Below are 25634 nucleotides of genomic sequence, written 5' to 3' on the forward strand. Positions count from 1 at the left end.
CTTCGATGAAATACTTTATTGTAGCAGTACTGTCTCTTTCAAATGAACTAACCCCCAATTCCTGTCCTTACTTTTCTTTCTCCAAATACCCAATCACCACACAATCAGCTCTGTAATAGACGTTAAGCCATCTGTAAGCTTAGAACGCAGATTCTTCAAAACATTTAAGGAACATTGAAATATCTTCATAGTACGTGTTTAATTATTCTATCCATCTATCCTTCCAGCACCAGCAAGAATACAGCGCGAGGCAGGAACAGTCCGTGTCGCTAGCGCTGCAGCACTGTGTCCTCACATGTTTAATTATTAACAACTAGCAAAATACCCACGCTTCGCGGCGGCGAAGTACTGCCTTAAAATTTTTATTAAGAAGAAAATTTACTTTTTTAACTGAGAGAAAATATACAAATAATTATTTGTTAAGGATGTCTTTGTATACCACGTCGTCAGTTCGGCCCTCCAGTTGTAATATGACCAAGCTGTACGCTGAGCTTACTCTTGAGCATGCAACGTATAGTTGGCCATGTGAAAAGCAATCTTGCCTGAAATCAATGCCAACCTTTTGTAGGGTCTGTCCCTGAGACTTATTAATTGTCATTGCGAAGCAGAGCCTTACTGGAAATTGGAGGCGTTTGAATTGAAATGGGTTTCATCGATAACTTCGCATCCAGCTTTTGAGAGTTGAAACATTCATAAACATCAAAGTGTCCACTACTCAGCTGTCCGCACTAGCACAAGCCGGACTTCGTATTAATCCCAAAAAATGTTTCTTTGGGTTAAAAGAAGCTAAATATTTGGGCTATTTGGTGGGCGGGGGGCACTGTTAAACCACAATGCTCCAAAATTGATGCCATCATAAATTTGCCCCATCCGGTGACTAAGATGCAAGTACAAGCATTTTTGGGTTTAGCGGGCTACTATCGCCGTTTCGTACCTCGTTTCTCAGAGATTGCTTCGCCCTTATCTAATCAAACAAAGAAAGGAACACACTTAAAAGTGGTACAGGATGAACATGCTGATACTACATTCAGTGACTTGAAGTTGGCCCTTACGTCAGCACCTATTTTGAAATCTCCTGATTTTTCTTTTCCTTTCATACTCCAGACCGAGCCAGTGCATCAATGGTCCTGAACACCCCATTATGTACCTCAGCCGGAAACTGCTGGACCGGGAAACCAGGTATGCCGCGGTGGAGCGAGAAGCCTTGGCAATCAAATGGGCTATCACGCAGTTAAGGTACTACCTATTGGGGTAGGAGTTTACCCTGGTAACGTTCATGCTGCCTTACAGTGGATGTCCGTTCACCGTGAGTCTAACCCCCGTATCACTAGGTAGTTTTTAGACCTTCAACTTTATCGTTTTAGTGTTTATCGTAAAGGTTCCTTGCAGACCAACGCGGATGCTCTCTCCCATGTTCACGATCTCTCGGTACAGGTCGCCCAACCTGATGTGTCTGGGCTGAGGGTGTGGGGGTCATGTCACACACTAGCGTTTAGGAGGCAGTCAAAAAGCCTAAAGGTGAGTAAAATATTGCGAGACGGAGGGTTGTCACACGGTACCCAAATATCTCAATCAGCAGGAAAAGCGAAGAGAAGTAAACATCACACTTCCGGGTTCCAAAAATGGCCGCCACTACGTCACTTCTGACCCCTTCTGATGACATCACTTCCGTTTCGACGTCACTTCCTGCCAACCATTTCCCGCCAGCCATTTTCTGCCTCCATTTTATTTTCTGTATAAAAATGCCATTTTGTTGACTGTAAATCATCATCTTAAAATACTTTTTTGCTCTTGATCACAACGTTTTTTTGGTTTTTCTTTTGTCCAGTGGACAATATACGGGGACACTCCCCAAAACTTCTTTTTTGGTGAAGCTTCTTCGGCACGGTGGCGCAGTGGGTAGTGCTGCTGCCTCGCAGTTGGGTGACCTGGGGACCCGGGTTCGCTTCCCGGGTCCTCCCTGCGTGGAGTTTGCATGTTCTCCCCGTGTCTGCGTGGGTTTCCTCCGGGCGCTCCGGTTTCCTCCCACAGTCCAAAGACATGCTGGTTAGGTGGATTGGCGATTCTAAATTGGCCCTAGTGTGTGCTTGGTGTGTGGGTGTGTTTGTGTGTGTCCTGTGGTGGGTTGGCACCCTGCCTGGGATTGGTTCCTGCCTTGTGCCCTGTGTTGGCTGGGATTGGCTCCAGCAGACCCCCGTGACCTTGTGTTCGGATTCAGCGGGTTGGAAAATGGATGGATTCTTTTATTTACTACGAAGGTTTCCCACAGGTGGCACATGCTAACATACTCTTGGATTCCTCCAAAGTAGCCATTACTTCATCTTTATTAAAGGAGTTACATTTAGCATTCAAAGATCTTCAGACCGTTTTCACAGGTAACTTTTCTTTCTCAATTTTAGAAAAGAAATGTCAAAACTTGAATTATATAAAAAAATAACACAATTTTTATTAAACATTTCAGTCTGATTTTCTCCCAGGTCACAATACAGAAACAGCATAAATGCATGTTACAAATTATATTTTAAAATCACTTCATTCTGGAAATGCCAACAAAGCTTTTTAAATTATTGACTCAGGCTTAAGAATTTAGATAAAATCATTTTCAACACGTAGCTGTACAATAAGGACATTCTACTATGAAGGTGGCTCAACTTTGCCAAAATATTACATGTATTAATAATCATAAGGGAGGTATAAACACAGGGAGAAAGAAAACAAGACAGAAAGATCAGTAAATGGCTATACAAGTTTTGCACCACTGTCTTTCCCAAAAGCAAGGGACTTTTCAGACTTACACTAGTGAAGCCTTTCCTTTTTTCCTTCCTCTCTCTTTCCTTTCTGCCCTCTCTACCTCTTTTTCTCTGTCTCTCCCTCTTGAATTCATATTCTTTTTCTCCCTTTAGTGAATCCTTGCACCAACGCTAAATTCAAGGGGCTTGAAACAGCTTTAAGGTGGTTTTAAATGCCATCCTGGAGTCACTTTTGTCCAAATCCTAGAATCAGTTTTAGGGTTGGTGGGATTCTTGTTTTGATAAAAGGATATTAAAATAGTGGTCCATTTAAGTGGCCATGTGTCCCTTATAAAGGCCAGGGGCAGACTGGTCCATGACCTTCTAGGTTGAAACCATTTATATTCCTCCTCTTCTTGCTGTTACAATTTTCCCAGCTCAAAAAACTCAAAAACATGCTTTACACAATATGATAGGCTATAAGGTTTAGTATAAGGTTTAGCCTAAAACCAAAATGAGCCTTACCCAAAAATTGAGAAGCGCTATTTACAGCCTGCGCAGGCCAGAATTAAGCCAATGCTAAAAAGGAGAGGGAAACTGTAAAACTCTGGACCCATTATTATGGAATAGCCTGGGATTTATCTCTGACGAAAGTGTCTTTTGTTATTATGCATTTGAATATTTTTATGTAAATTCTTTTTGTGTTTCCTTTATGTTTATAATTGACTATTTGTCAATGTTTTGTTTATTTATTAGTTTTTGTGACTATAGTATGTTGATCATGTATTTATTGGTTCTTTGTTTTGTGTACCTTGTTTTCTTTATGCTTATTGTGAGCACCAAACAAAATGAGGATTAAGAAGAGTTTTTTAATCTTCTGGATGGCCACAAATGTAAACAGGAAATGGTAAAAGCAATAACATAGTTTTAAAATAGGCTAATGGTGAGAAATTGTAAGAAGCAAGCCAAAACCTCTTATCAATGCCTAATACACAAAACAAGTCTAAGTCAAAAATAACAAAGGTCCTTATACTAATTGAGATTCTTTGTCCTTTATTATCGGTAACGTTTCATTAAAGGTTTGCCTTTTTTATTTATCCAATACTTGGATAGCATACAATACATGGCACCAATTTGAACATAGGACACCAAGGATCAAACCTGGGTGTAATTACATCAGCATAACTCTTCTAGTAAAATTGCTACATTGGCTCACACCACAGTTAAAAGATAATTAAAAAATATATCCTTTTGAAATCCAAAAAGTCTGAATTAGTGAAAGGTGGCCTAATTCAGGATGTTCATAAGAAATTTTATTGATTTACTTCATGAAGTTGAATTAAATCACAATTGCATCAAATATTTGAAGCATTGAAAATGCTTACAGTCTAAAAATGTTTCAATTGTTCACCTTCTGATAGAGGTCCATAGAGGCATCTTGCATAACTAGACTTCAATACAACTCAAATAGTCTATAATATGTGGGGGTTTTCTCATACCTATGAGTTAGGAGGTGCCTGGATAAAAAAAAAAACTGAAATGGTTTCAAAGCGTTCATAAGTAATTCTTATGAATGCAAAATTATAAATCACGTAGGCGGCTCATTTCTTTGTAGAACTTGTAGCAGGGCTACATAGTAATAGTGTATTCGATGTATGTGCTGAGTGCATGTTTGTTTCCATTGTCCCATTTTACTGTTTGTTATGTGTACGTCAGTGAATGTCGTCCCCGTAAGTGCAGAGGGGATGGATGAAGGAGAGAGACCGCAGCCCCAGCATGGAAAGCACCTGTTCACATTCAGTTACATCCGGTTCATTACTATTTAAACGATCAGGAGGGAAAGAGGAAAAGGGAGAGGAGGAAGGAGAAAGACAGAGATTTCACTTAACGACAACTGACCATCATTTCTTGCTATTTGTCACATCGCGCCTGGTACCCTGTTTGTTTCTCATTCTGCCGGATTCACGACTGCTCAATCATCGCCAGAAACCCCGGGGTTGGACTTCATTATGCACCATACGCCAAGGAAACATGGTGAGATTGTTCCATTTATTCGGGAGATTCAAACGCATCCATTTTTTCTTGATCAGTCTTCCGTATTCAGGACAGTAATATACCTGGACTCAAGTTCATGTTCATTGTCATTTCAGTATTCATTCATTATTGTTATTTGTGTTTTGTTTGTTATACGTTACAAGGGCAAGGGAGTGTTTGTTATTGTATATATGGTGTTTTCACGTTGCTGCTTTGGTGGAGGGATATACATATACGTATATATATTGTGAGATATGGCTGGCCATTCATCCCGGCCAATACCCCCAGGCCGCTAGATGGAGCCCTCCCTGTAGCATGGGAGTGCCCCAAAGACCAGCAGGGAATCATGGACAATGGAGTTTTTATTCACAACCCTGCTGGACACCGTGGGGCCCACCAGGGTACACTGCAGGGAGGCCCAAGGACTTGTATGTGCCCTATAACCCGGAAGTGCGTCACGATCATATGACCAGAGGGAACGATGTGCTTCCGGGTTGAAGAAAAGGACTTTTAATCTGACCCGGAAGTGATAGGGACTCATGGACTGCTGGGCTGGAGCCACTTCCGGGTTGGGGAGTATAAAAGGACTATGGGAAAGCCCAGACATTGAGCTGAGCTGGGTGGAAGGGTGGCAACGCGTCTGGGAGAGGAGGATTGGTTATTTGTATTGATTATTGATTATTGGAGTGTTTATAGTATTATATGTGTAGTGTGGAGTGGAGGGTGTTTTGTGCACATTATTATCATAAAATAAATAATAATTGGAGTTTTACCTGGTGTTTGGAGTGGTATCTGAGGGTTCAAGGGAGCTCTAGCACCCCCTACTGTTACAATATATATATATATATATATATATATATATATATATATATATATATATATATATATATTTTTTTTTTTTTTTTTTTCTACGTGGGGAAGTTGCATCATTGTTTTTGTTATTGCGTTTCATTTAATATATTTATACACCTATTTTACCTATCTGCTTTGGTGTGCTTGTGTTTAACCGTCGATTGAGGGGAAAATATTATTTGTTAGAGGTACAGCTTGGTATATGTATATAGGTTACAAACTTATGTTACAATTAGGTTTGGTTCGAATTTTTTTCCCTTTATGTGAGGGATGGTAGGATGGGCATTTGTAGTCAACCTCTGTATAAAAAAACAATTACAGTACCAGCTGAAATCTTTTTGCATTAATTGATTAAGAGAAGCAGACAATTGTAGTATCTTTTTTTTATTTCATGATTTAAGAATAACTTGTATTCCCTTAAAATTCTTTCCCAGAGTTCTCTTAGTCGATGACAAGCCTAATGGCACGAGACTTCCAGAATATATTACTCCCCTAATTATTATACAAACTAGCGCATTACATCCAAAGGCAGTAAGCTTCTTTGGTATTTCTTCAAATATACTGCATTTAATGATGGGATAGCCACAGCCACAAAGTCATAATCCAACTATTACCTGTGTAACTAAGGATATTGCAGTGTTTGTAAACCCAACTGTCTCAAAGCAATTTTACCCCCCATAATCCATTGCACCTTAGATAGTTTGGTAGATGAATATGAAGAATTTAAGAATGTATATGTTACACAAAAAATCTCCAGATATCACCCTGAAATATTTAGCCAGACCGAGAGGTTAAATTGGAACCTTGTACATTCAACTCTTTTTAGTCCATTTGGAAAGAAATTATGCCCATTGTTGAATTTGCCCATAACATATTAACATTATTTTGCTACTGAAATGTTTAATTTTTAATAGCTTAAAGGTTTTAAGCCACCTCTAATTAATTTACCATCTGCTACTTTTTCTGTACCGTGTATATTAGAGCACCTAACTAGACTACATTATGTTTGGAGGCAGGTTCAGGAAAACCTTCAGGTAGTGGAAACTTCTGTTGTACACTTTGCGGACTGTAAACATACTGTAGATAGGCCAAGGAGATTAGTTCATGGCAGCAGGTGTGTCTCGCCACACATGACATCCTCTTGAGAATTCTGTGTGGTACTTTGAGCATTCTCTTAATTATTCAATGGGCCATAACTTGTGCTGAAGAATTAAACTCTTCCTTTATATTTTAAAATCCATCAAACTTTCCATTTCCAAGCTTCCTAACTGAACCATATTGGTGCTAATCATATTCATGTCTCCTGCTTTGTTGACCAGGTTTCATGTTGTTAACCCCTAAATGTGATGGATGCATCCAAAGTACATAACATATGAGGATACTGTTATGGTTAAATTTAAAATAAAAATTAAGTTTTGCATCTTTTCTGGCTTGTTGTGATGTATCTCCTGTAAGGGATGGCCGGTATCCCAACCTGGCCAGGATGCCATAAATAAGGAAGGATGGGGGAAGGCAGCTTCTTTAAGGGACTTCCTCCCCCAAGATGCTAGATGGCAGCTTCCCTGGAGTGTAGCGGTGCCCACAGGGCACCATGGGGCATGAAGTTCTGTATCTTAGCCCTGTTGGGTACCGTGGGTGCCGCCAGGGGACGCTGTGGAAGGACAATCGGAGACAAGGTTCTAACCTAATCCAGAAGTACTGGCAAGTAATGTCATCAGAAGCCCAGAAGTACTTCCGGGGTGACTAATATAAGTTATCCACCTGACCCGAAAGTGCTGGCAGGTCATGTGGAAGGAAGAGCAGAAGCACTTCCAGGTTGGACAATATATAAAGGACTGCCTCAAACCCAGTAAATGAGCCAGAGTCGGGTGGAAGATGGACAAAGCTTTCTGGGAGGTGTGGAGGAGAAAAGAAAGACAAAGAGAGAGAGAAAAGCATAGCTGAAGTGCTGTGTAATTGTTTATTACTTGTGGCTGTAGTTGTGGAGAGCACTGTGCAAGAAAGAAAATGAAAAAAAATGTTCTTGGTGCTTTTAACTGGTGTCCTCAGTGTCTGTCTGTTGGGTTTAAGGAGCAACAGTGCCCTCTAGCGTCCACACTCCTTTGCTTCTGGTGTTTAATAACTGAAAGAATCCTATTGTATTATTTATTTTTACTTTCACTTTCATTTTAAGACTTACTTTTTATTCTCTTGTTTTGGTTATCTCTTGAAGCCTTTTTTTTCAAGAGTACTACCATTTTATGACTTATTGGTTGATGGTTGCTATGTTGTTTCTAGGTTAGAATGACCAGAAATGAGCAGTGTGTGACTCACTGTCACGTAAAATTCTGCGCAGTGAATTTCACAGTTGTCCAAAATTGTAGATACTCTGAAAACTTTCTTCTGTACTTTTTGAATTTAGCTTCTAACTTAGAACTTACAAAGCAGCCCTAACCAAGAATAACACAATGGAAGCCTAGGATAACTTGTAATAAGGTAATATACTTATAAAGAAAAGCAAACACAGAAGGGTTGGAGCATTAGAAGGAGTAACTGCACAATGTGACAAAAATAACAAAACCTGCTTAGAGCTAATTAACATCCATGACTAATTTGTTGGGTAACTGGTCCACTTTCCACACCAAGAACCAAACAACACACTCCCTGTTACCTCCCTCACTTCACTCTTAAACACCAGTAAATTTCCCACCCTTACCCACCCTCTCCCATCTTCATTTTCTCCTGGCCAATGGCCCATGGACATTTTCAAGTCAGGTCCCATGTGTACTTCTGATATCATTTCCAAAAGAGCTATTAAAATACTGGGGCAGCTTTTCCCAGAACACCCCTGGTGGCCCAAGTATTCCTACCAGCTTCTTGGCCAATTTATAGTAAAAGTGCTGTGCAGGAACCTTAACATAGCCTTCTGCTGCCCCCGGTTATGCTGAAGGGGAATGTGTGATCTTTTGCCTTGCAGTTCCTAGTGTTCTTCCTTTATTAATTTGCTCCTAAAATAAAACATATTAGGAGTGGCAACATATTCCATAGAAAATCCATCAAATTCAATACTCAGTTCCCACCAAAACCAGATTCTTTCTTTCTGAAGTCTTTCTTCATATAAAATAAATCACATAAAATAAGAAGGTTCAGCGCAGGCATTACATTGCATTTAGAATTAACACTCAATTGATCTTTACTTGAAAATTCACTTGTACTAGAAGCAACTTTGAAAACAAAGTATAAATAAACAGTGGAAAATAGTGAAAATAATGACAAACCTATTTACATTTTCAAGACCCAGTCTACTCAATGTAAAGGATAACGTACGAGTGCTCAATCATCACCAGAAACCCCGAGTGTTCCCACAGAGATATATTCCCTTTACTAGTTTGTCCATTACAAATAGCTAGGGTAGAGATAAGTACAGTAGGAAAAGGCATTATTCATTGTGATGATTGTTGGAAAAACACAGTCCCAGTAGGGCCTCTTGAGACATCATGAAGGAATGAGTGATGTGTTATGAAAGGGATGAGAGCATTAGTCATGATTGTCTCTTTTTTGCCATGGCCTCCAGTGAATCCAGGATCAGTCATATAATACAATTGAACATCCTTATTGCTTTAGTTAGCCATCTGAGCTGGTGGTACTGGGCTGGCAGACCACAGGACACAACAGCATACTGGTCACTCTGAATTAGTAGAAATCAATATAATGAAGAGGCTGAGCTTTCTTAAAAAAAAGAACAGCCTGCTCTGATTCTCTTTTGTACCTCATAGCTCTCTTATTCATCCAATCTAGTCTATTGTTCCAAGTGACATCTAGGAGATCCTGAAAACAACTGTGTGACCTTTTGTGACAGACTTCCCTGGTTTCGTTTTACAATAGAACAATGCCCAACTGCTTTTGGAATATTTTTTAATTCTCCCTGGTACTAAATGAGTATGCATGGGCACCAACAACAGTCTGCTTCACATTCCAGCAGATCACTGCTTCCCTGGAGGAATAGTTGCAAAATGCTTGACTGGATGTGTTGCAGGGTTAGATTCTGTTTGCAACTAAGCATAGCCTCACATATCCCCAGAAGGTGTTTTTAGCTAATATAAACAACCTCCATTTGTTGCCATATTCTAAAGTAATAAATAATTTTTAAACATCTTATGTAGTTGGTTTGTACTTTAAAATAGATAAGTGCAGTGTAATAGTATCGTTTGTCACAAAGCATACATTTGTATATGCATATACAAATGCACATTTGCATATACTGAGTTAGTGTGCACTTCAATGAACTAGTGTCCTGCTCAGCCTGATGCTCCTCTTATTGACAACAGCTCTATGTGATTCCATATTGTGAAATAAACCAGTTTGGAAATTTGATTGATAGATGGATTAATTGAACTATAGCAGAAATTGATCTGGTTTAACAATTACTTGGTTTTCTAAGGAGCCTTGAAACTAACCAAGGAGTAATAGGCTTTAAGAGACTTTAACATGTTGTGCAGCATATTTGCTGTGGATCACAGATAACATCCTTACCTGTCTATTGAATATAATTGTGTAGTATGGCAATCTGTCCAAGGGCACATGGGTGCTGACAGGGTGGGAAGACTGGAGCACTTGTCCCAGGCTCCTGGGCTTGTGGAGGTTACAGAATAATCTGTGCATTGCTTTTTTAATGGCGCCATCAGTAATAACATCAATATGAGTTGCGACAACAACCGCATGGGGTTACAGAAGGTGGCAAACCATAATGACTTAAACTGACTGGGCCATTATGCAAATCAGACCCTTGCTTATAGTGCTCCACTGCCTGCCACAGAACAAAAGATGCCTCCGCCAAATTTCATTTATTCTACAGTGGATGAATGAACAATCCTTATAAAGACAGCAGTCTGAAATCCATTCAGAGTAATGTGTAAAGAAAGATTGAATAGTCTTTAAACTTGTTCGATTAGGAGGTTGCTGTGGATGTCGGTAATGACTTTGCAATGAAAGCTTGGAGGTGGATTCTGTAAAAATGAATGCAGTAAGATATTCTGTTATTTACTTTATTAGTTTTACGTAATGTTAAAAATATATTTTGCTGCAGTTACTTTGCAGTGTTACAAAAAATTAGCTAATAAAGTGGTTAAAATGTTACATAATATCTGTTTAAAATGTTATGCATTTGATTTGTAATGTCATAAATAAATGTTGATAATGTTCTTTAAGTAATGATGTTGTTAAATGGCTAATACATTGAAAGCTGAGACATGGCCTGTTAGTACATTTCTGTCTTTGGCCATGATGGCACCCAGTGAGAGCGTCAGGGGCCCCTGGTGGTGTAGGGTTTTTAAAAACAATGAGGCATCTTGAGCCCCACAAGTACTGGTGTGCAGGAGGAAAGCCGTGTAATCACGAAGAACTTGAGGGAATTTTCTAATTGCACATAACATGCATGAAGGTAGTTAGTGTTGCAGTTCCTTGTAAAGATTCTGCGGGTCAGCCGCCACCACTGCACTGACTGAGTACAAACGGGGGCTCAGAGTGAGACAAAAGAAAAGAGCAAATAGGAAAATAGAAGGCAGGATGGAGAAAGAGTGACGGTACAAGCAAGAGAGAAACAAGGATTGAAGTTGAGCCAATGCAGAGGAAAGGAGGCAAAATGATCAAGAAGCCCTGTGAAGAACTATGGCGCTTCAGGGGTAGGGAGATTCCAGTTGAACATTGGAGAGGAGCAGGAGTGGCCAATTGCTCTGATGGCTGTTCCAAGGACACCAAAGGATGGTGGTGGAACAAGGGAGCAGGACTCAATAGTTACCAGGTACGTCAAGGGATGGTGATGAGGACAAGAGCTGAAAATTGTTGACTGCTCTTACCGACATCTCCATCTACTGAGCAGGCCAGCATGGTGAGCAGGGGGAAGTGGTTTAAGAAAGGAATGCAATGGGGCTCAACATCTAAAGAAAGAAAAAAATGCAGATATTGACTGTATTTTAATTCTTGATCTTAACCTATGTAACTTACTTATTGGCTTTAATTAGATAGATAGATAGATAGATAGATAGATAGATAGATAGATAGATAGATAGATAGATAGATAGATAGATAGATAGATAGATAGATAGATAGATAGATAGATAGATAGATAGATAGATAGATAGATAGATAGATAGATAGATACTTTTTTAATCCCAGGGGGAAATTCACATACTCCAGCAGCAAAAAATATTAAATTAAAGAGTAATAAAAAATGCAGGTAAAAAACAGACAATAACTTGAATAATGTTCAACGTTTACCCCCTCTGGTGGAATTGAAGAGTCGCATAGTTTGGGGGAGGAATGATCTTCTCAGTCTGTCAGTGGAGCAGGACAGTGACAGCAGTCTGTCGCAGAAACTGCTCCTCTGTCTGGAGATTATTAAAATTATTTATGGTTCTTAACCCTGTTTTAATTATGTATTTATTGAAGACTTTGTACTGCAGTTTTTCTGATACACTGCTGTTGCTGTGAATAAACCACTCTTTACACTCGTCTTGTTGTTTGGGTCCTCATTGCACTTGTCCATCCTCAGTACATGAGTATCAATGTCCTGGGAACAGAAGGACACCAAGGCTATGGGCACCCAGGACATCACACACCCCTGCTTACACACACTAGTCAGACCTCTTAGTCATCCTGATGAAAGGATTTTCATAATTGACAAAGCAGTCTGAATTTATGACATGTAGAGTTTGCCTGTGTCCTATATTTCTATTTGTAAAAGTATTCTCAAGTTTTATGCACACCACTCTATAATTTACTATAATCTTATTACTAATCCTTTATTTACACTAAATTCAAACCTACAGCTTATGGGAAAAGTGCATTGCACAAAACACATTTCTGAGGCACAGCACAGTATTCCGATTTTCAGTCAGGCCTCTGGTCTTGTGAAACATTTGGATATGATTATTTTGGGCAGTAGGAAAACCACAAATTAAGTATACTGTAGTGACTGAAATTGACACGAGAAGCTGCTACAAATTCTGTAGAATAAAGGACTGAGATAGGCAAGTAAGATATAAATCTATATAAACAGTATAATAAGAAAAAGCAAGAAGGATATGGCACAAAAGTATAATGCATATTATTTACAAAATGCCCTGAACCTCATACTTAAGGTGTTTAAACCGATCAAGACTTGGTTCAAGGAAAAGGATGAACTAAGAGGAAGCATGAGAAGGAGCCAGAAAGTGAATCCTGTGGAATCTAAAATTGCATTATGCTGATTGATATGTGGAGTGTTTGCTGTGCACAGCATCTGCTTTGACAGATACAAGTTTTGGGAACACACCAGTTATTCTGTGACCCAATTTGATTTTCATTTTAGAAGGACTACTTCTAACAATGCAATTTGTTTCTCATTTTGAATATCCATCCATTTTCCAACCCGCCTTATCCTAACACAGGGTCACGGGAGTCTGCTGGAGCCAATCCCAGCCAACACAGGGCACAAGGCAGAAACTAACCCCAGGCACCGCAAGGCACACAGACACCCACACAAACCAACTCCATGCAGGGAGGACCTGGGAAGCGAACCCAGGTCTCCTTACTGCGAGGCAGCAGCGCTACCACTGTGCCACCGTGCCGCCCTCATTTTGAAGATAATATTACAAATACAGATAAGCTATTTCTGGATTTCTCATTAGTGAGGGTGAAAGTCAATTTGTCTGCCATTCATCTGTTTCTTGATGATACAAGTAAGGCCACTTTATGCAATGCATTCAATAGGTTTCACAATGCTTTGAGACATGATAGAAAACAGACTGCTTTACTTCTCACAGTCAAGTGACATGACAATAGTTTCAGCTTCTTCCACTGGTGACTTCAAAGGCTCATTACACAGGATTGGAGGGCTTTGAGTTTGTTAGGGTTGAGCAGCAGAGCTTCTCAAGGGAAAATCGAAACAGTCCCCAAGGCTGAGAGAATATCAAAGCAGCTCTTTTCAGACAAACACCAGTGACCTAAAAATGCACATGTCATCAAAGAAATTAAATGTATTTATTTCAATGCTGTTTCCTAAATGCAGTCTTTCCCACAATGCTGTAAAAACCAGGAAGAAATCTAATTTACCAAGTGCTTCCTTCATTGTGCTTGTTAATCTCAACAGTATATCTAGGTCACTGTAAGCCTTTCTGTTTCAGGCTGTGGAATAATATTAAATTAAGTTGCATAGGGCAATTCAGTGGCACAACTGTTAGCTCTTCTGCCCTACAGATTCAGTGGCCTGCTTTCATATCTCATGGTCAGTTATTGTCTATGTGAATTTTGTATGTTCTAAAAATGTCAGCATGGCCCTTGCTACAGGTACTCCAGCTTTTCCCCCATTTTCCCAAACGTGTGTTCGACTAATTGACAGTCCAACTCAGCCACAAATTTGAATGTGTGTGCAGGAATGGGCCTAATAATGAATTGTCACCCCATTCAGGGATGTTTCGTAACTTGAACCTAGTGCTGCCAGGATTGGTCGTGATTCCCCTATGGCCATTAATTTGGTTAAACAAGTTGAATAATGTATTTATGTATGTGCTGTGATGGGCGGCCGGGTCCCATGACCTGCTGCATATGTTCCGGGGGAGCAACCATGGGCAGCTCAATACCTCCCCCGGAATGCTTGGTGGCAGTCTCCCTGGCTGATGGTGATCTCCCAACCTTCTGCATGGCTCCATGGGAGATGGAGTCCTCCACAGCCTGGTTGGGAGCTGGATTGGCTGCTAGGGGGTGCTGCCTGGAGTCAACAGCCTGGCTGGACTAGTCTTCAGCCCTACCCGGAAGTGCAATTGGGACCAGGTGGTCAAGCACCTGGAACACTTCCGGGTGGGCTATAAAAGGGGCCAGCCACAACCACTCAACAGCCAGAATTGGGAGGAAGAGGATGAGGTTGCCTGGAAGGAGTGGTGGTGCCAGAAGAAGGGTCGTTGTGATTACTGAGTACTGTGTATTGCCTGTGGGGTTCACAGGGAAGACGTGCCCCACAGGTGAAGAAAAATAAAAAAGCCTGTTTGTTGTTACATGTGCCTCTGCATCAGTCTGTGCCGGGTCGGGCGCTATATAGCGCCTATTACAGTGCTTTAATAAGGAAATAGTTAAATAAATCTATTATTTCAAACGTCAATTCCCATCATCATGCCAGCTTTGCTATTGCTCTTAGTAGTTCAACCAAACACAGTATACTGTATACCCAGAATTATAATCTGTATTGTTCCCTTCTACATAGTACTTCTACTGCTCGTATCATCCATCGAATTTAATATTGTAAATGAAGGGTGATGGAAAACAATGGTAATGCCATGCTGCAAGGAAGAAACAAGGATACCTTCCATTTCTTAATAATGTTTGCTGAGCCGAGTCCATGCATACTTTGTGTGGATATGAACAACAACATTGGCCCACTGAGTATACTTGGAACCATAGGAGAATGACAATTAAAAAAAAAAACATCTTTGAGGCAATGGATAAAAGTAAATTACATCCTGTCCATGTGTACATAAAATATCATTATATTTCACAAATCAGTGCAAGGATTTGTAAAGATTCTCTCCTTAACAGCTTTACAAATTAAATACTCGCATAAAAAGGGCCTAGCAAATCACAGTCAACTATTCACAAGGATGCCTCAGGAGACATTTCAAGTGAAGCTACAACACCTTTTGTAGTTTGCATAAAGCAAGCAAACCAAATAAAGTCTAACACATACAGTACCGACTTTTTTACCTTGACAAAGGGAAAAGCTGCCCCTGGCTGAAAAGGTTCATTCTCGTGTTCTTGTTGGTATCTCACATACTCCTCCACTCCACGTTCCACGTAGATCTTTTGTTCCTCTTCCATACGAAACAGAGCTCTTGAAGATACTGCAATGGTGATAGCATTTTGTGGCTTTGGCTGAAAAATTACAAAAGACAACATCTTTCTCATGTTGGTGCATTTCAAGATGAAATACCTTGATCGGCTGGTATGGTGCTACCCATCTCAAACCAATTGGGAAAGAGCATGGCAATATTAAGAATAATAAAGACATGAGAATAAGCAAATATCAACTATTAGAAAAGAGAAGGTTTTGTTTTGTCTTGGCCATCAATGTTATTGTTCATTATTTTACTTTTCATTTATTTGGAGCAGTTCTTTTGCTTAGTCAGGGAGACATGTTAAGTTCTAAAGCAACTATCAACTGAGTTCTATGGCTATGCTAAGCTATATGCTGAATCTGACATAGACTAACATTATTCCCTTGTCTACATGGGCTTTTCTCAGGGTATTCTGGTTTTCTTCCAACATTCTAAAGACATGTATGTCAAATTAGTTGTAGATGCTAAATTTCCCTATTTTGGGTGTGTTTGCCTTTGTAAAGGCCCAGTGCCCTATTTAGGGGTGGTTCCTGAATTGTACTCACTGCTACCAAGATAGGCACCTTCATCCTGCCACCTTGAACTTAATACATTTGCTAGAAACAGTATGGATGGACTTTGTTTGGTACTGTATTCTATACTTCATTAGATGTCTGGATAATTTATAATACAGATTATAATTTACAATTTTGTATAGAATGCCTACCATACCATACAATACTAATTTGATCTAATTCAGAGTCACAGGGGTTGGCGTCCATTTCAGTAGTAGGGCATGCAAAGCAGGAAAAAGTGTTTACATTTTTAGCTGTTCAGAGTTTCCTCTATTTGGAAGCTTTTGGGAAAAAAATGTAATATGATGTGCTATTATATCAATATTATCAGCATCAATTATATCAATATTAATAACATTTTATGAAAATGTAAAAAAAGATTTAGTTTTTATTTACAATTTTTATGGATTTGGCCTTAATGAATAGGAGACTTGAGAGAATTTAGTAATATATTGATAGGATGATCCTCAGTTCCCCTCATACATAGGAAGCGTGGGTGAAGGTTTAAAAAGGACTGCAAGGAAAAGTGAGATAACAGAATGCTGTTGACATGACTATGCATAACTGTCAAATAAATGTGTCATGTAGAGAACGGAACATGTTGCCCTGTTGCATAAAAAGATACTGCTTATTTTTGCCAAAAGTGGTTTAATATCTTTTAGAGTTTATACAGGGTGGATTTAGTATAGTGCAAATGGTAACATCCAACTTATGTGGAATTAGGGGTGCACACTTGTCATAAGTAATTAGTAAGATTAATATGCAAGAGACATAGTAAGCTTTTCATTGTTATATTCACTTAATTCAAATCAGTGTCAAAAGTGAGACAAAGCCTATCCCATCAAAGCTAGATTTAAGGCAGGAAGCAGAGTGACAGTCCATAGCAGGGCCCAGTCATGGGGGCACACACACATACACTCGTACAGGGCCAGCATAAGAAAAACCATCATGGAGAATGTACAGATTTTACACAGGGAGTATCCTGTCATAAAATATTAACCCAGGATGCCGGATCCACAAGGCATTGTACTTCCCATTATTCCACTCCATATCAAGCTTTTCTTTTTATCCAATTGCACTGTAACAAAAATTAAGCAAAATTGATTCTAGTTGGAAAACATTATATATGAGTGTTGTCCAAACTGTATTTGAAACAGTTCATTCATGAATGTCTCATAATGGCAACAAAGAAGGCTGTTCCTCACTCTATTATATAACTGCTCACATATCCAGTGCTGAATCTGAAGATTATTAGAGACACTGCCGCAGTTGAGTGAGATGAACTACTGTCTGGAAGTGCATCACAAAAAGAACAACAGATAATAAAGGCAGAATGAAAAGAATATGCAGATATACAAAGAGGGATGAGGGCACTAAGAGGTTTTCAACATGAAAAAGATAACAGTTGTGTTGACTTTTTAATGCAGATCACCTTAATTATGATGTTATAGGTAAGTAGTTGATTATGATTTCAGTTAATCATGCAGTTAAATAAATTACCACATCAGTTACATACTATGTCAACTCTGTATAGTTTTACAATATTTATACTCAAGCTAACATAGTGTGACTTCATTCTCTAGCACTGGCCAGGGTCCAGTACCTTGTAGGATGGATGTCCTTTTTGTGTTTTTTGCAGCTTACTAAAAGATCAGGTCAGGTCAAGTCAGGTTGAGGAGCATGCACTAGTACAGTGCATTGATGCACCAATCACACAGATAAACAGCTTGGGGTCTTAGTTGGCAACCCTCCAAGCTGACACATGGTCTAGTCCCATCCTCCTTAAATTACCATCTAACTTCTGCAGCCAGATGTTACGTGGTGTCCCCTTGGCCTGGTCCAGCCATTCTGGTCCAATGTGGATCCTGCAAGCTGTAACTGACACTCCCTCACAATGCAGGTGCTATGCCTCTTTCAGGACTCTGTGAGCATCCACTTGTTTGACACAAAGTCAAACTAGTGATTCCCAAGGATTCTACCAAAGGAGTGCAGTCTTCATCTCAGGTCACATGATAGTGTTCATGTCTCGCAACCATATAGCTAAACAGGAAGCACCAAGACTGTAAAGACTTGAACCTTCGTCCTTTTGCCACACAACCCTTTCCAGTGACCTTATGACCCCCCCATGTCCTCCCAATCCATCTACTGACTTCATAGGAAGAGTCACTGGAGACATGAATGTCGCCACAGAGGTAAGTAAAGCTTTCGACATGGTTGACACTTTTTTCGCAGACAGACACGCTGCTGATGGCTGTGTCCAAGAAGTCATTCAAGGCCTGGATCTTGGTTTTTATCCAGGATACTCTGAATTTTCACTATATCTCTTGAGAGACCTGATCAGAGCCTAAATTGACTCCACAAAGATCAAAGCATCGTTGGCAAAGTCAAGATCAGTGAATTTTTCTTCACTAATAGATGCCCCACAGCCGCTGGACCCCACAAGCCTGCCCAACACCTAGTCCATGCAAGCTCTGAAGAAGCTGTCGCAAGAACACACCTCTGACGAACACATTAATCAATTGGGGAAAAGCAGAGGTTCTTCTTCGACTCTGCACAGCACTCACAGTACTAGGGTACAGGCCTGACATGACATCCTGCAACTTCAGGGGGATCCCGTGAAGTCTCAGGATATCCCATAGGGCAGCTCAGTCAACTGAATGGAAGGCTTTATGAAAATTGACAAAGGCTGAATTTGCTCTTGATGAGAACCCACAGTGTCAGGATGCGGTTAATGGTAGACTTCTTAGGCGTAAACCCAGACTGCTCCGGTCACTGGTAGTTGAGCAAGTGATTATGGATTCTATTGAGGATGACCCTATCAAGGACCTTACCTGGTACTGAAGGCAGTGTTATCCCCCTGCAGTTAGTGCAATCCAGGTGATCGCCTTTCCCTTTAGATAGGGACGACAAGTTCCATTTTCCAGTCAGTTGGGATGATGCCCGTCTCCCAAATGGAAGCAAAGATTGCTTGCAATGCCAGGAGAACAGCCTTACCACCAATCTGTAGAAGTTCACCCCAGATACAACAGATACCTGCTGCCTTCCCTACCCTCATCTGGTTCAGCACCTGTGAGCAATCTCAATGAGATTGGGTGGTTCACAGCTAAATGGAGGATCAGCCTCAAGACCATGGACCCAGAGATGTCTAACATCCTAGCCGGAGGATCAGCGTTAAATAACTGCTGAAAGTAGCCTGCAGCGTCATCTGTAATGACCATTCCATTACTTGCCCTGAATGTGACTCTCTGAAGAAAAGATTTGGATGTGCATAATGCTTCGATTCCGCTGTAAGCCGTGCGCTGTGACTCCTCTCAACAATATCCTGGATGCCCTGTGAGATGAAATACCTCCTTCTGGGAACACCGGCAACACCAACACAACCCTCAGCAACCTTTAGGGTCTTGTGATGGAAGGTCTCCCCCATCACATTAGGATCAACAGTTACACCTAAGTCTCAAGTCAATCACATAAACTGCTTGCAAACTCATTAGAAACACCCTGATCTTGGAGTCTGGCCAAATTCAGCCTAACTCTCCTAGTAGGTAATAGCCTAAGCTGGATCTTCAGAGTAACAACAACAAGTTTGTGGTAAGAATTCACAAATTGGGCACTTCTGTAGACCCTGAAGTTCTGTAGGAGCCTGCAGCGTCAATCTCCTGTGATCGATATCCTCCACTGCACCATCAGGGCTCTGGAACCAGGATCCAGTGATCCACAGCCCCTGATTTTTTGCAAAGTCAAGGAACATGGAGCCACTTTCACCACGGTCACCAGACCCATAGGGTCCAACGCAATCCTCATAGCCATCCCTTTCAGTGCTAGTGAGCACGAAGTCACCCATGACTAGGGTAGTGCCACCTCACAGACACCCATCAACTACTGTGCGCAGTTGCGAATGAAATGTCTCCCTCAACCTAGACATCACTCACTGCGGTCGGAGCATGCACTGAGACAACAGACAAGGCACCCAGAGAGGGCCGTAATCTGAGTCTCATAATAAGCTCATTGAAAGGAGTGACATCGGGCCATCAGAAGATGACAATCTTTCCCAGCAACAGCTATTCCTTGATTATGACAGCCATCAGATTGACAAGACCAATAAAGGTGTACCCACCTACAGAGATCTGGTCAGTCCCAGGTCTGCATACTTCAGAGAGTGCCGCCACTGAAATGTGGAGTTTATGAAGATCTTCCGACAGCAGAGGAAGACAATCATTGAGCCATAGAGACAAGATGTTCCACGCACCTAGGGCTGCCTCAAATTGGGACCCGAGTGCTGCCATGCACCGGGCGATGCCTCAGCACCACACCAGTTCTGATCCCCAACAGGCCTGACCCATTGGCTCTCCTGTGGGTTTAACTCTTCTGGAGATGAAGCTCCCAGAGGCTTTCCTCCATTCCCTTCATAATGTGAGCAGCCTTCCTGTGGGTGGCTGCAGAAGACTTACTCCCGCGGAGAGCAGAAAGGAGTCTTGTCTGCCATTTCACAGCTGCGTGAATTTTTTATCGTGGCTGAAGTGCCAAACCTACCACCAACCCCCATGTTTTCCCTCCAAGTTGGAGGACCGTTTGCAGGACTGAATGCAGTTTAACATCATACCCAGGTCATACTAAAACATAATTGCAAAAATATATATTGCATTCTCTTTTGCACCAGCAACACAGGTTTTGCCTTGGGATGTGAAAATGAGCTATGACTTTTACTTGCTATCTAAGCTTCAACAAATAATATTAGGCAATTGATTACAACTTTTTTAGTGTGTGAAAAGAAACATTTTATTTAATATCACCTTAATACTGCTCAGAAGACAAGATACAGATGTATAGGGAAAAATGTTTGTTGGCTTATGAAGAACTCTAGATGCCAAAAGGTATGATCTGTTATCTGGCAGAGGAGGATCAGTAGTCTACTGATTTATGTGCCACCCTGGAAGGTCATTGCACTCAGTGAGGTTCCTCAACAGGTTAAGGCCACTGCTGGTCAAGTGACCCCCAGAGGTGAATACAAGGGGGGTGAGACTTCTGTATGTGAGTTTACTTCAGACTTGCAATCAAGAAGGAACCCTGTCAGAATTGGACGAGGCATGCCAAGATCAAATGAGTCTCAGTCCCTACATCATAGGACCAGCACACCTGATAATGGTACAAAAAGGATTATTTGTATGTTCGGTTTATTATCTTATTAAAGCAAATAAAGTCAAAAATGTCTTTATAAACTGAATTCATATAATTACTTTTGATCAGGGGTTTATTAAAAAACAATAAATTCAGAGCATATGCATAAAACAGGAATGCACAAAATATTAGGCATTGTGTGGTCATGGCTTAATTAAACACAATTTACCTACTTTCAAACTGTCAGTCTATGTATCAGAATGTGAATCTTTAGACAAGTTAAGTCAAAAATACTGGCATTGTAAAATGGTAGAAGTGCATTGACTTTGAGCAAAATCATGCTCCAGTACATAAACCTTAGGTTAATACAGTATATAGAGATATTAAAATTACAGTTTTTTTTTAGGAAGAGTCATATGCTGGGCACATCAGATGTTTTTAAGTGCCTAGAATGCTTTAGACTTTTACTTGTCTGTGTGGCTTGCTTATCCACTGAGAAGTGTTGCTATTATGCAGCCATAGTATTCCTTTCTTGCAGAATCAATTATAATTTTAACTGATACATTAGACTCTTGGCATATACTATATTTGTGTAAAGATTTCACTGCTGCTCTTATAAATGTTAGTCCTGGATATTAAAGATCAAAATCCAAATGGCATCATTCAGACCTAATAAGTGACTCCAGCAACAAGAATGCAGGGTCAAGTTCCTTTGGTAGAGTTAGAAATCTGAGCTTTTCATGTCACATACCCAGCAGCAGGTAGGCCAAAGTTATTATATTGGTGTCACTTAGTCCCATAATGATCATTGAGAGATCCTGAGTGATTAGACACATATAAACTTTTAGGAACAAGTAATGTTGAGGCAGCTCTTTTTGTTTTATTCATATCTGTATGGCACTGTATGCACAAACGTGAATGTGCGCACAACAATATATTTGTGTCATCAAAGTTGGTGTTTTATTTGATTTCATAATTACTATTATTGAGTATATATTTTATTTAATCTGGTTATGCTTAAAGTAGGGTGGTCTTGTCATCAGAAAATATTTGAATCGACACTGCTTTTTTCATTTCTGAATTGAAAAACTGAAACCCGCTGAGCAACTCTGGGGCAGTGATGTAAAAAAACCCTTTAAGCACTCTTGATTTATTTTTAAATGTTACTATTTTTTCTTCTTGATCTGCACACAGTGTAATTATATAAATTATCAAATGCAATGTCTTTTATAAGCAGAGCCTGCAAAAACCTTTAAGTTTTGCATATGATGGGCATTGGATGAAGTTAGTGCTTTTACTGATGTGCTACTTACAGATAATCAGAGACCAGATTTTATTCACGGACAGCTTAGAACCAGATGCGAATGTCACCTCTGCACTTTTCTCCCCCCACCCAGTCAATTTCTCAAACAGGTTGCCCCTTCAGCTTGCTGGGTGGATTTGAAAAGCCTCCAATCAGATGTCGCTTGCAGACTAATCTATAATTTACAGCTGTCCTATGCTTTCAAGGTCACCGGAGGCAGATTGGAAAAGTGATCATCTCTGCCAATGGAGCCACAAGCTGAGACCCCTACAACTTGCATTTTATAATTGATTTAAAATGCACAGAACACATGGTTTTGGTGTAGCTTGTGCTTTATATAAAGTACCATTTCCCAAGAGAAAATATGTGCTTTATCTTGTCTTGAGATCAGTCCCCTTTTTTGATTTTATGACATTCCTTCCATTTTTTGTCTTTTTGGTTTATCTTTATTCATAATTGTGCCTTAGCCAAAGAGCACAGAGGTTTCATAAAAGCAAATCTTCATTTAGCATGCTTGTCCGTTCAGTAGTTTATGCCCTGTAGTTTTCTTACAGGACCTCTTTATCAGAAAGGGTTGGAGTTCTTCTCCATTCTTTCCTACTATCAAGACAAAGATGTTGAACCCTCAGCTTATAACAGTGTGATATGCAGAGTCAGAAGTGTATTGTCAGATTTTCCAAGTCGGTTGCATGCTCCACAGCTCTGCTGTTTAATCTACAATCCACAGGTTGTATCAGTTTCTAGTTTGTACTTTCCCTATGTCTATCCACAATTCTTTTCTTCCCTTTTTTTAATTTGTAGATTTTAATTTATTCCTGATTGTATTTTATCTGCATGCTGAAGTCTGGGTTGCATTGTGTGTGCTGGTAAAAGCACAGGCTTCAGTTTATTGTGATCCTAATTTGCTGAGGGTAAAACAGTTTATAAATTGGTCGATGGATTTGACATCTTAAACATCCAGATTGTAAGGAAATGTTAGCCAATCAATAAATGATCAGTCCCTGAATCAATTTTATGACACTTGCCAAAGTAAACATAATTAATATTTGAAACAGTAACATTGAATAAGGGAAATGAGGCAATTTCTCCAAAACATCTGTCCAAAAAACAATTTGTTTAGGAGCATAAAATGAAGATTATATGTGGTGGGATGGAATCACATTAAGTTAAGTGAAATATTTCATTCATTCATTCAGTTTCAGAGCACATCTATTCTAATATAAGGTTCTGGGGAGCCAGAAAAAAGCTATTTTTTTGGTATGTTGAAAGAAGACAAAATACATAGAGAAAGCTGATATGAATATGGTAAGAATGGGTAAATGGCACATAGACAGCTACCAAGGCTGGGATTTGACTGGCGCTATAAGAAAACAATTTTAACAAAAAAGATTTTGTTACTACTAGTACTATTAGTATTACTACTAATACTACTACCAAATATACAGACAAAAATAAAAGTTAAAAAATGGAGGGGCAGTGGAATTTACTATAGGTCCAAGTATGGCACTGAATGCCTTACAAGACTAAATCGAATTAAGCTGTCTACAGAGGTGATGTCAAACTCATGATCCTCCAAAACATTCTCTGTTTAGAGTGTGTGTAGAGAGTTAAGGTCTCCAAATAGCGGCCTGGGTATGACAGGACAAGCTCGCCTATTTATAGTTCAGAGTGCACTCTGGTCTGATAGCTAATGTGTCCAACAGATACCACAGTCTTCCTTTAAGGGGTAGAAGACAAGAATCTTATGCCAAAATCAGGAGCAAAAATCACTTTGGCTGCTTTCACAAATCTTTTAATCTCCCTAGTAACAAGCGAGTAAAATTAATCTCTTGAGGAGGCCTGAGAGCAGGATAACATCGCAGGTCTTGTCATATATGGGAAACTTTCATTACAGATCATCAGCAGCTACCAATCATTTCTGTCCCTAGTGGTTTGTAAAGACGATTATCAATAATCAAACATAGAGTAACCTGTAACCTGTGGGATAATGGCAGATTGGGATTTGATGGAATGGGTTTTCCTAATAAAATATATTTTGTTGTGCCCCTTAATTAAACCTTTTTTTTCTGCTTACACTTTTGTAAGTCTGCTGTGACCAAACCCGATCACCCACTTAGAAATCCTAAAGGGAGACAGTGAGCTACTTCAAATAGCTTGTTTTTCAGAAATCTGCCTTGGAGAGCAAAGCAACAAATTGTTTGCAGTGCCTTCTGAGTGACAGGCCAAGCTAGTCAAGACTAATATTTGGATTGACTCTCAGTGAGCACTGAATTGAAATTCCTTCGGCTTAATCATCAAAGCACTTACATGTGGACATCAGTTAGTGTTCAAATATAAACATACTACAGAATGCACATGTACTGTCAGCTTCCGTGAAGCCTTAGCTCTGCTTACATTTCCCTAGGGGCTGCGCAGAGAGCAGAGCAAACAGCAGCTATAAAGAATCTGAAAAGCACTTACTGTTTTGGGTTTCTTGCTTGGAGCCAGTTTGTCATAGAAAGACTTGGCATCGTCCAAGTTGCTTTTGCTTTGCCCATTAGTGCTGCTGGCTTCTTTCCCTGGCCTGCTGCTCGGCTGTGTTGAATTTTGACTCATTGTTGCAGTGTTGTACCTTCTTTTGCTGCTAATCCTTCTTTCTCTGTCTGGGATGTGGAGACAAAAATAAAGGCAAGGCTTCCTGAGGCCTGGGTGAGTGGCTTAAATTCTCATTTCTCCCACACCTCTGTTGCTTTTGTGCATGTATGTGTGTGTGTGTATTATGCCGGCGCTGCTCTCAGGTTCAGACTGAAGCTCGTAGAATGCCTCAGGATCTCCCTTTTGACAGCTCACTATACTATAGCCCTCCCTCTTTTTTTAACCCATCAACTGCCTCCAAGATCTTTCTCAACCTATTACACATGGAAAAAGGCAGCTGACTGTTTGACATACAGCATAGGACCCTTTCATGCAGACATTCCTGTACCTTTGAGGGCATTCCCAATCACTTTGTTTCTATTGATAAGCTTTATCATAAAATGTATATTCTCTTTTGCTATAGCAGTAGCAATACTACAGAGTACAATTTTGCATCTCGTGGAAAACGTGTTATATATAGTTCTCAAAATATAAATTTAGCAAAAAATAGTATGTTAGAGGTCAGCATGTAAAAAAAAGAAAAGCACTTTACTTATGCATGTCATGTGCATTTTATATCATTGTTAATATA

The 25634-nt window shown here is 40.0% G+C and overlaps 1 protein-coding gene across 1 annotated transcript in view; it reads right to left on the bottom strand.

Annotated features, from left to right (window-relative positions):
* Positions 1-25243, bottom strand: part of LOC114664961 (cytosolic 5'-nucleotidase 1A-like) — a 64949-nt gene extending 39706 nt beyond the window's left edge. The window contains exons 1-2 of the mRNA XM_028819296.2: positions 24890-25243; positions 15327-15494 (exon numbers count right to left, since the gene is read on the bottom strand). Of these exons, the coding sequence (XP_028675129.2) occupies positions 15327-15494; positions 24890-25024 (303 nt within the window). The 5' untranslated portion in view covers positions 25025-25243. The remainder of the gene's footprint in view (positions 1-15326; positions 15495-24889) is intronic.
* Positions 25244-25634: the final 391 nt, after the last annotated feature.

The sequence above is a fragment of the Erpetoichthys calabaricus genome, chromosome 14, assembly GCF_900747795.2.
Source record: "Erpetoichthys calabaricus chromosome 14, fErpCal1.3, whole genome shotgun sequence".
In the NCBI taxonomy this organism is placed as follows: domain Eukaryota; kingdom Metazoa; phylum Chordata; class Cladistia; order Polypteriformes; family Polypteridae; genus Erpetoichthys; species Erpetoichthys calabaricus.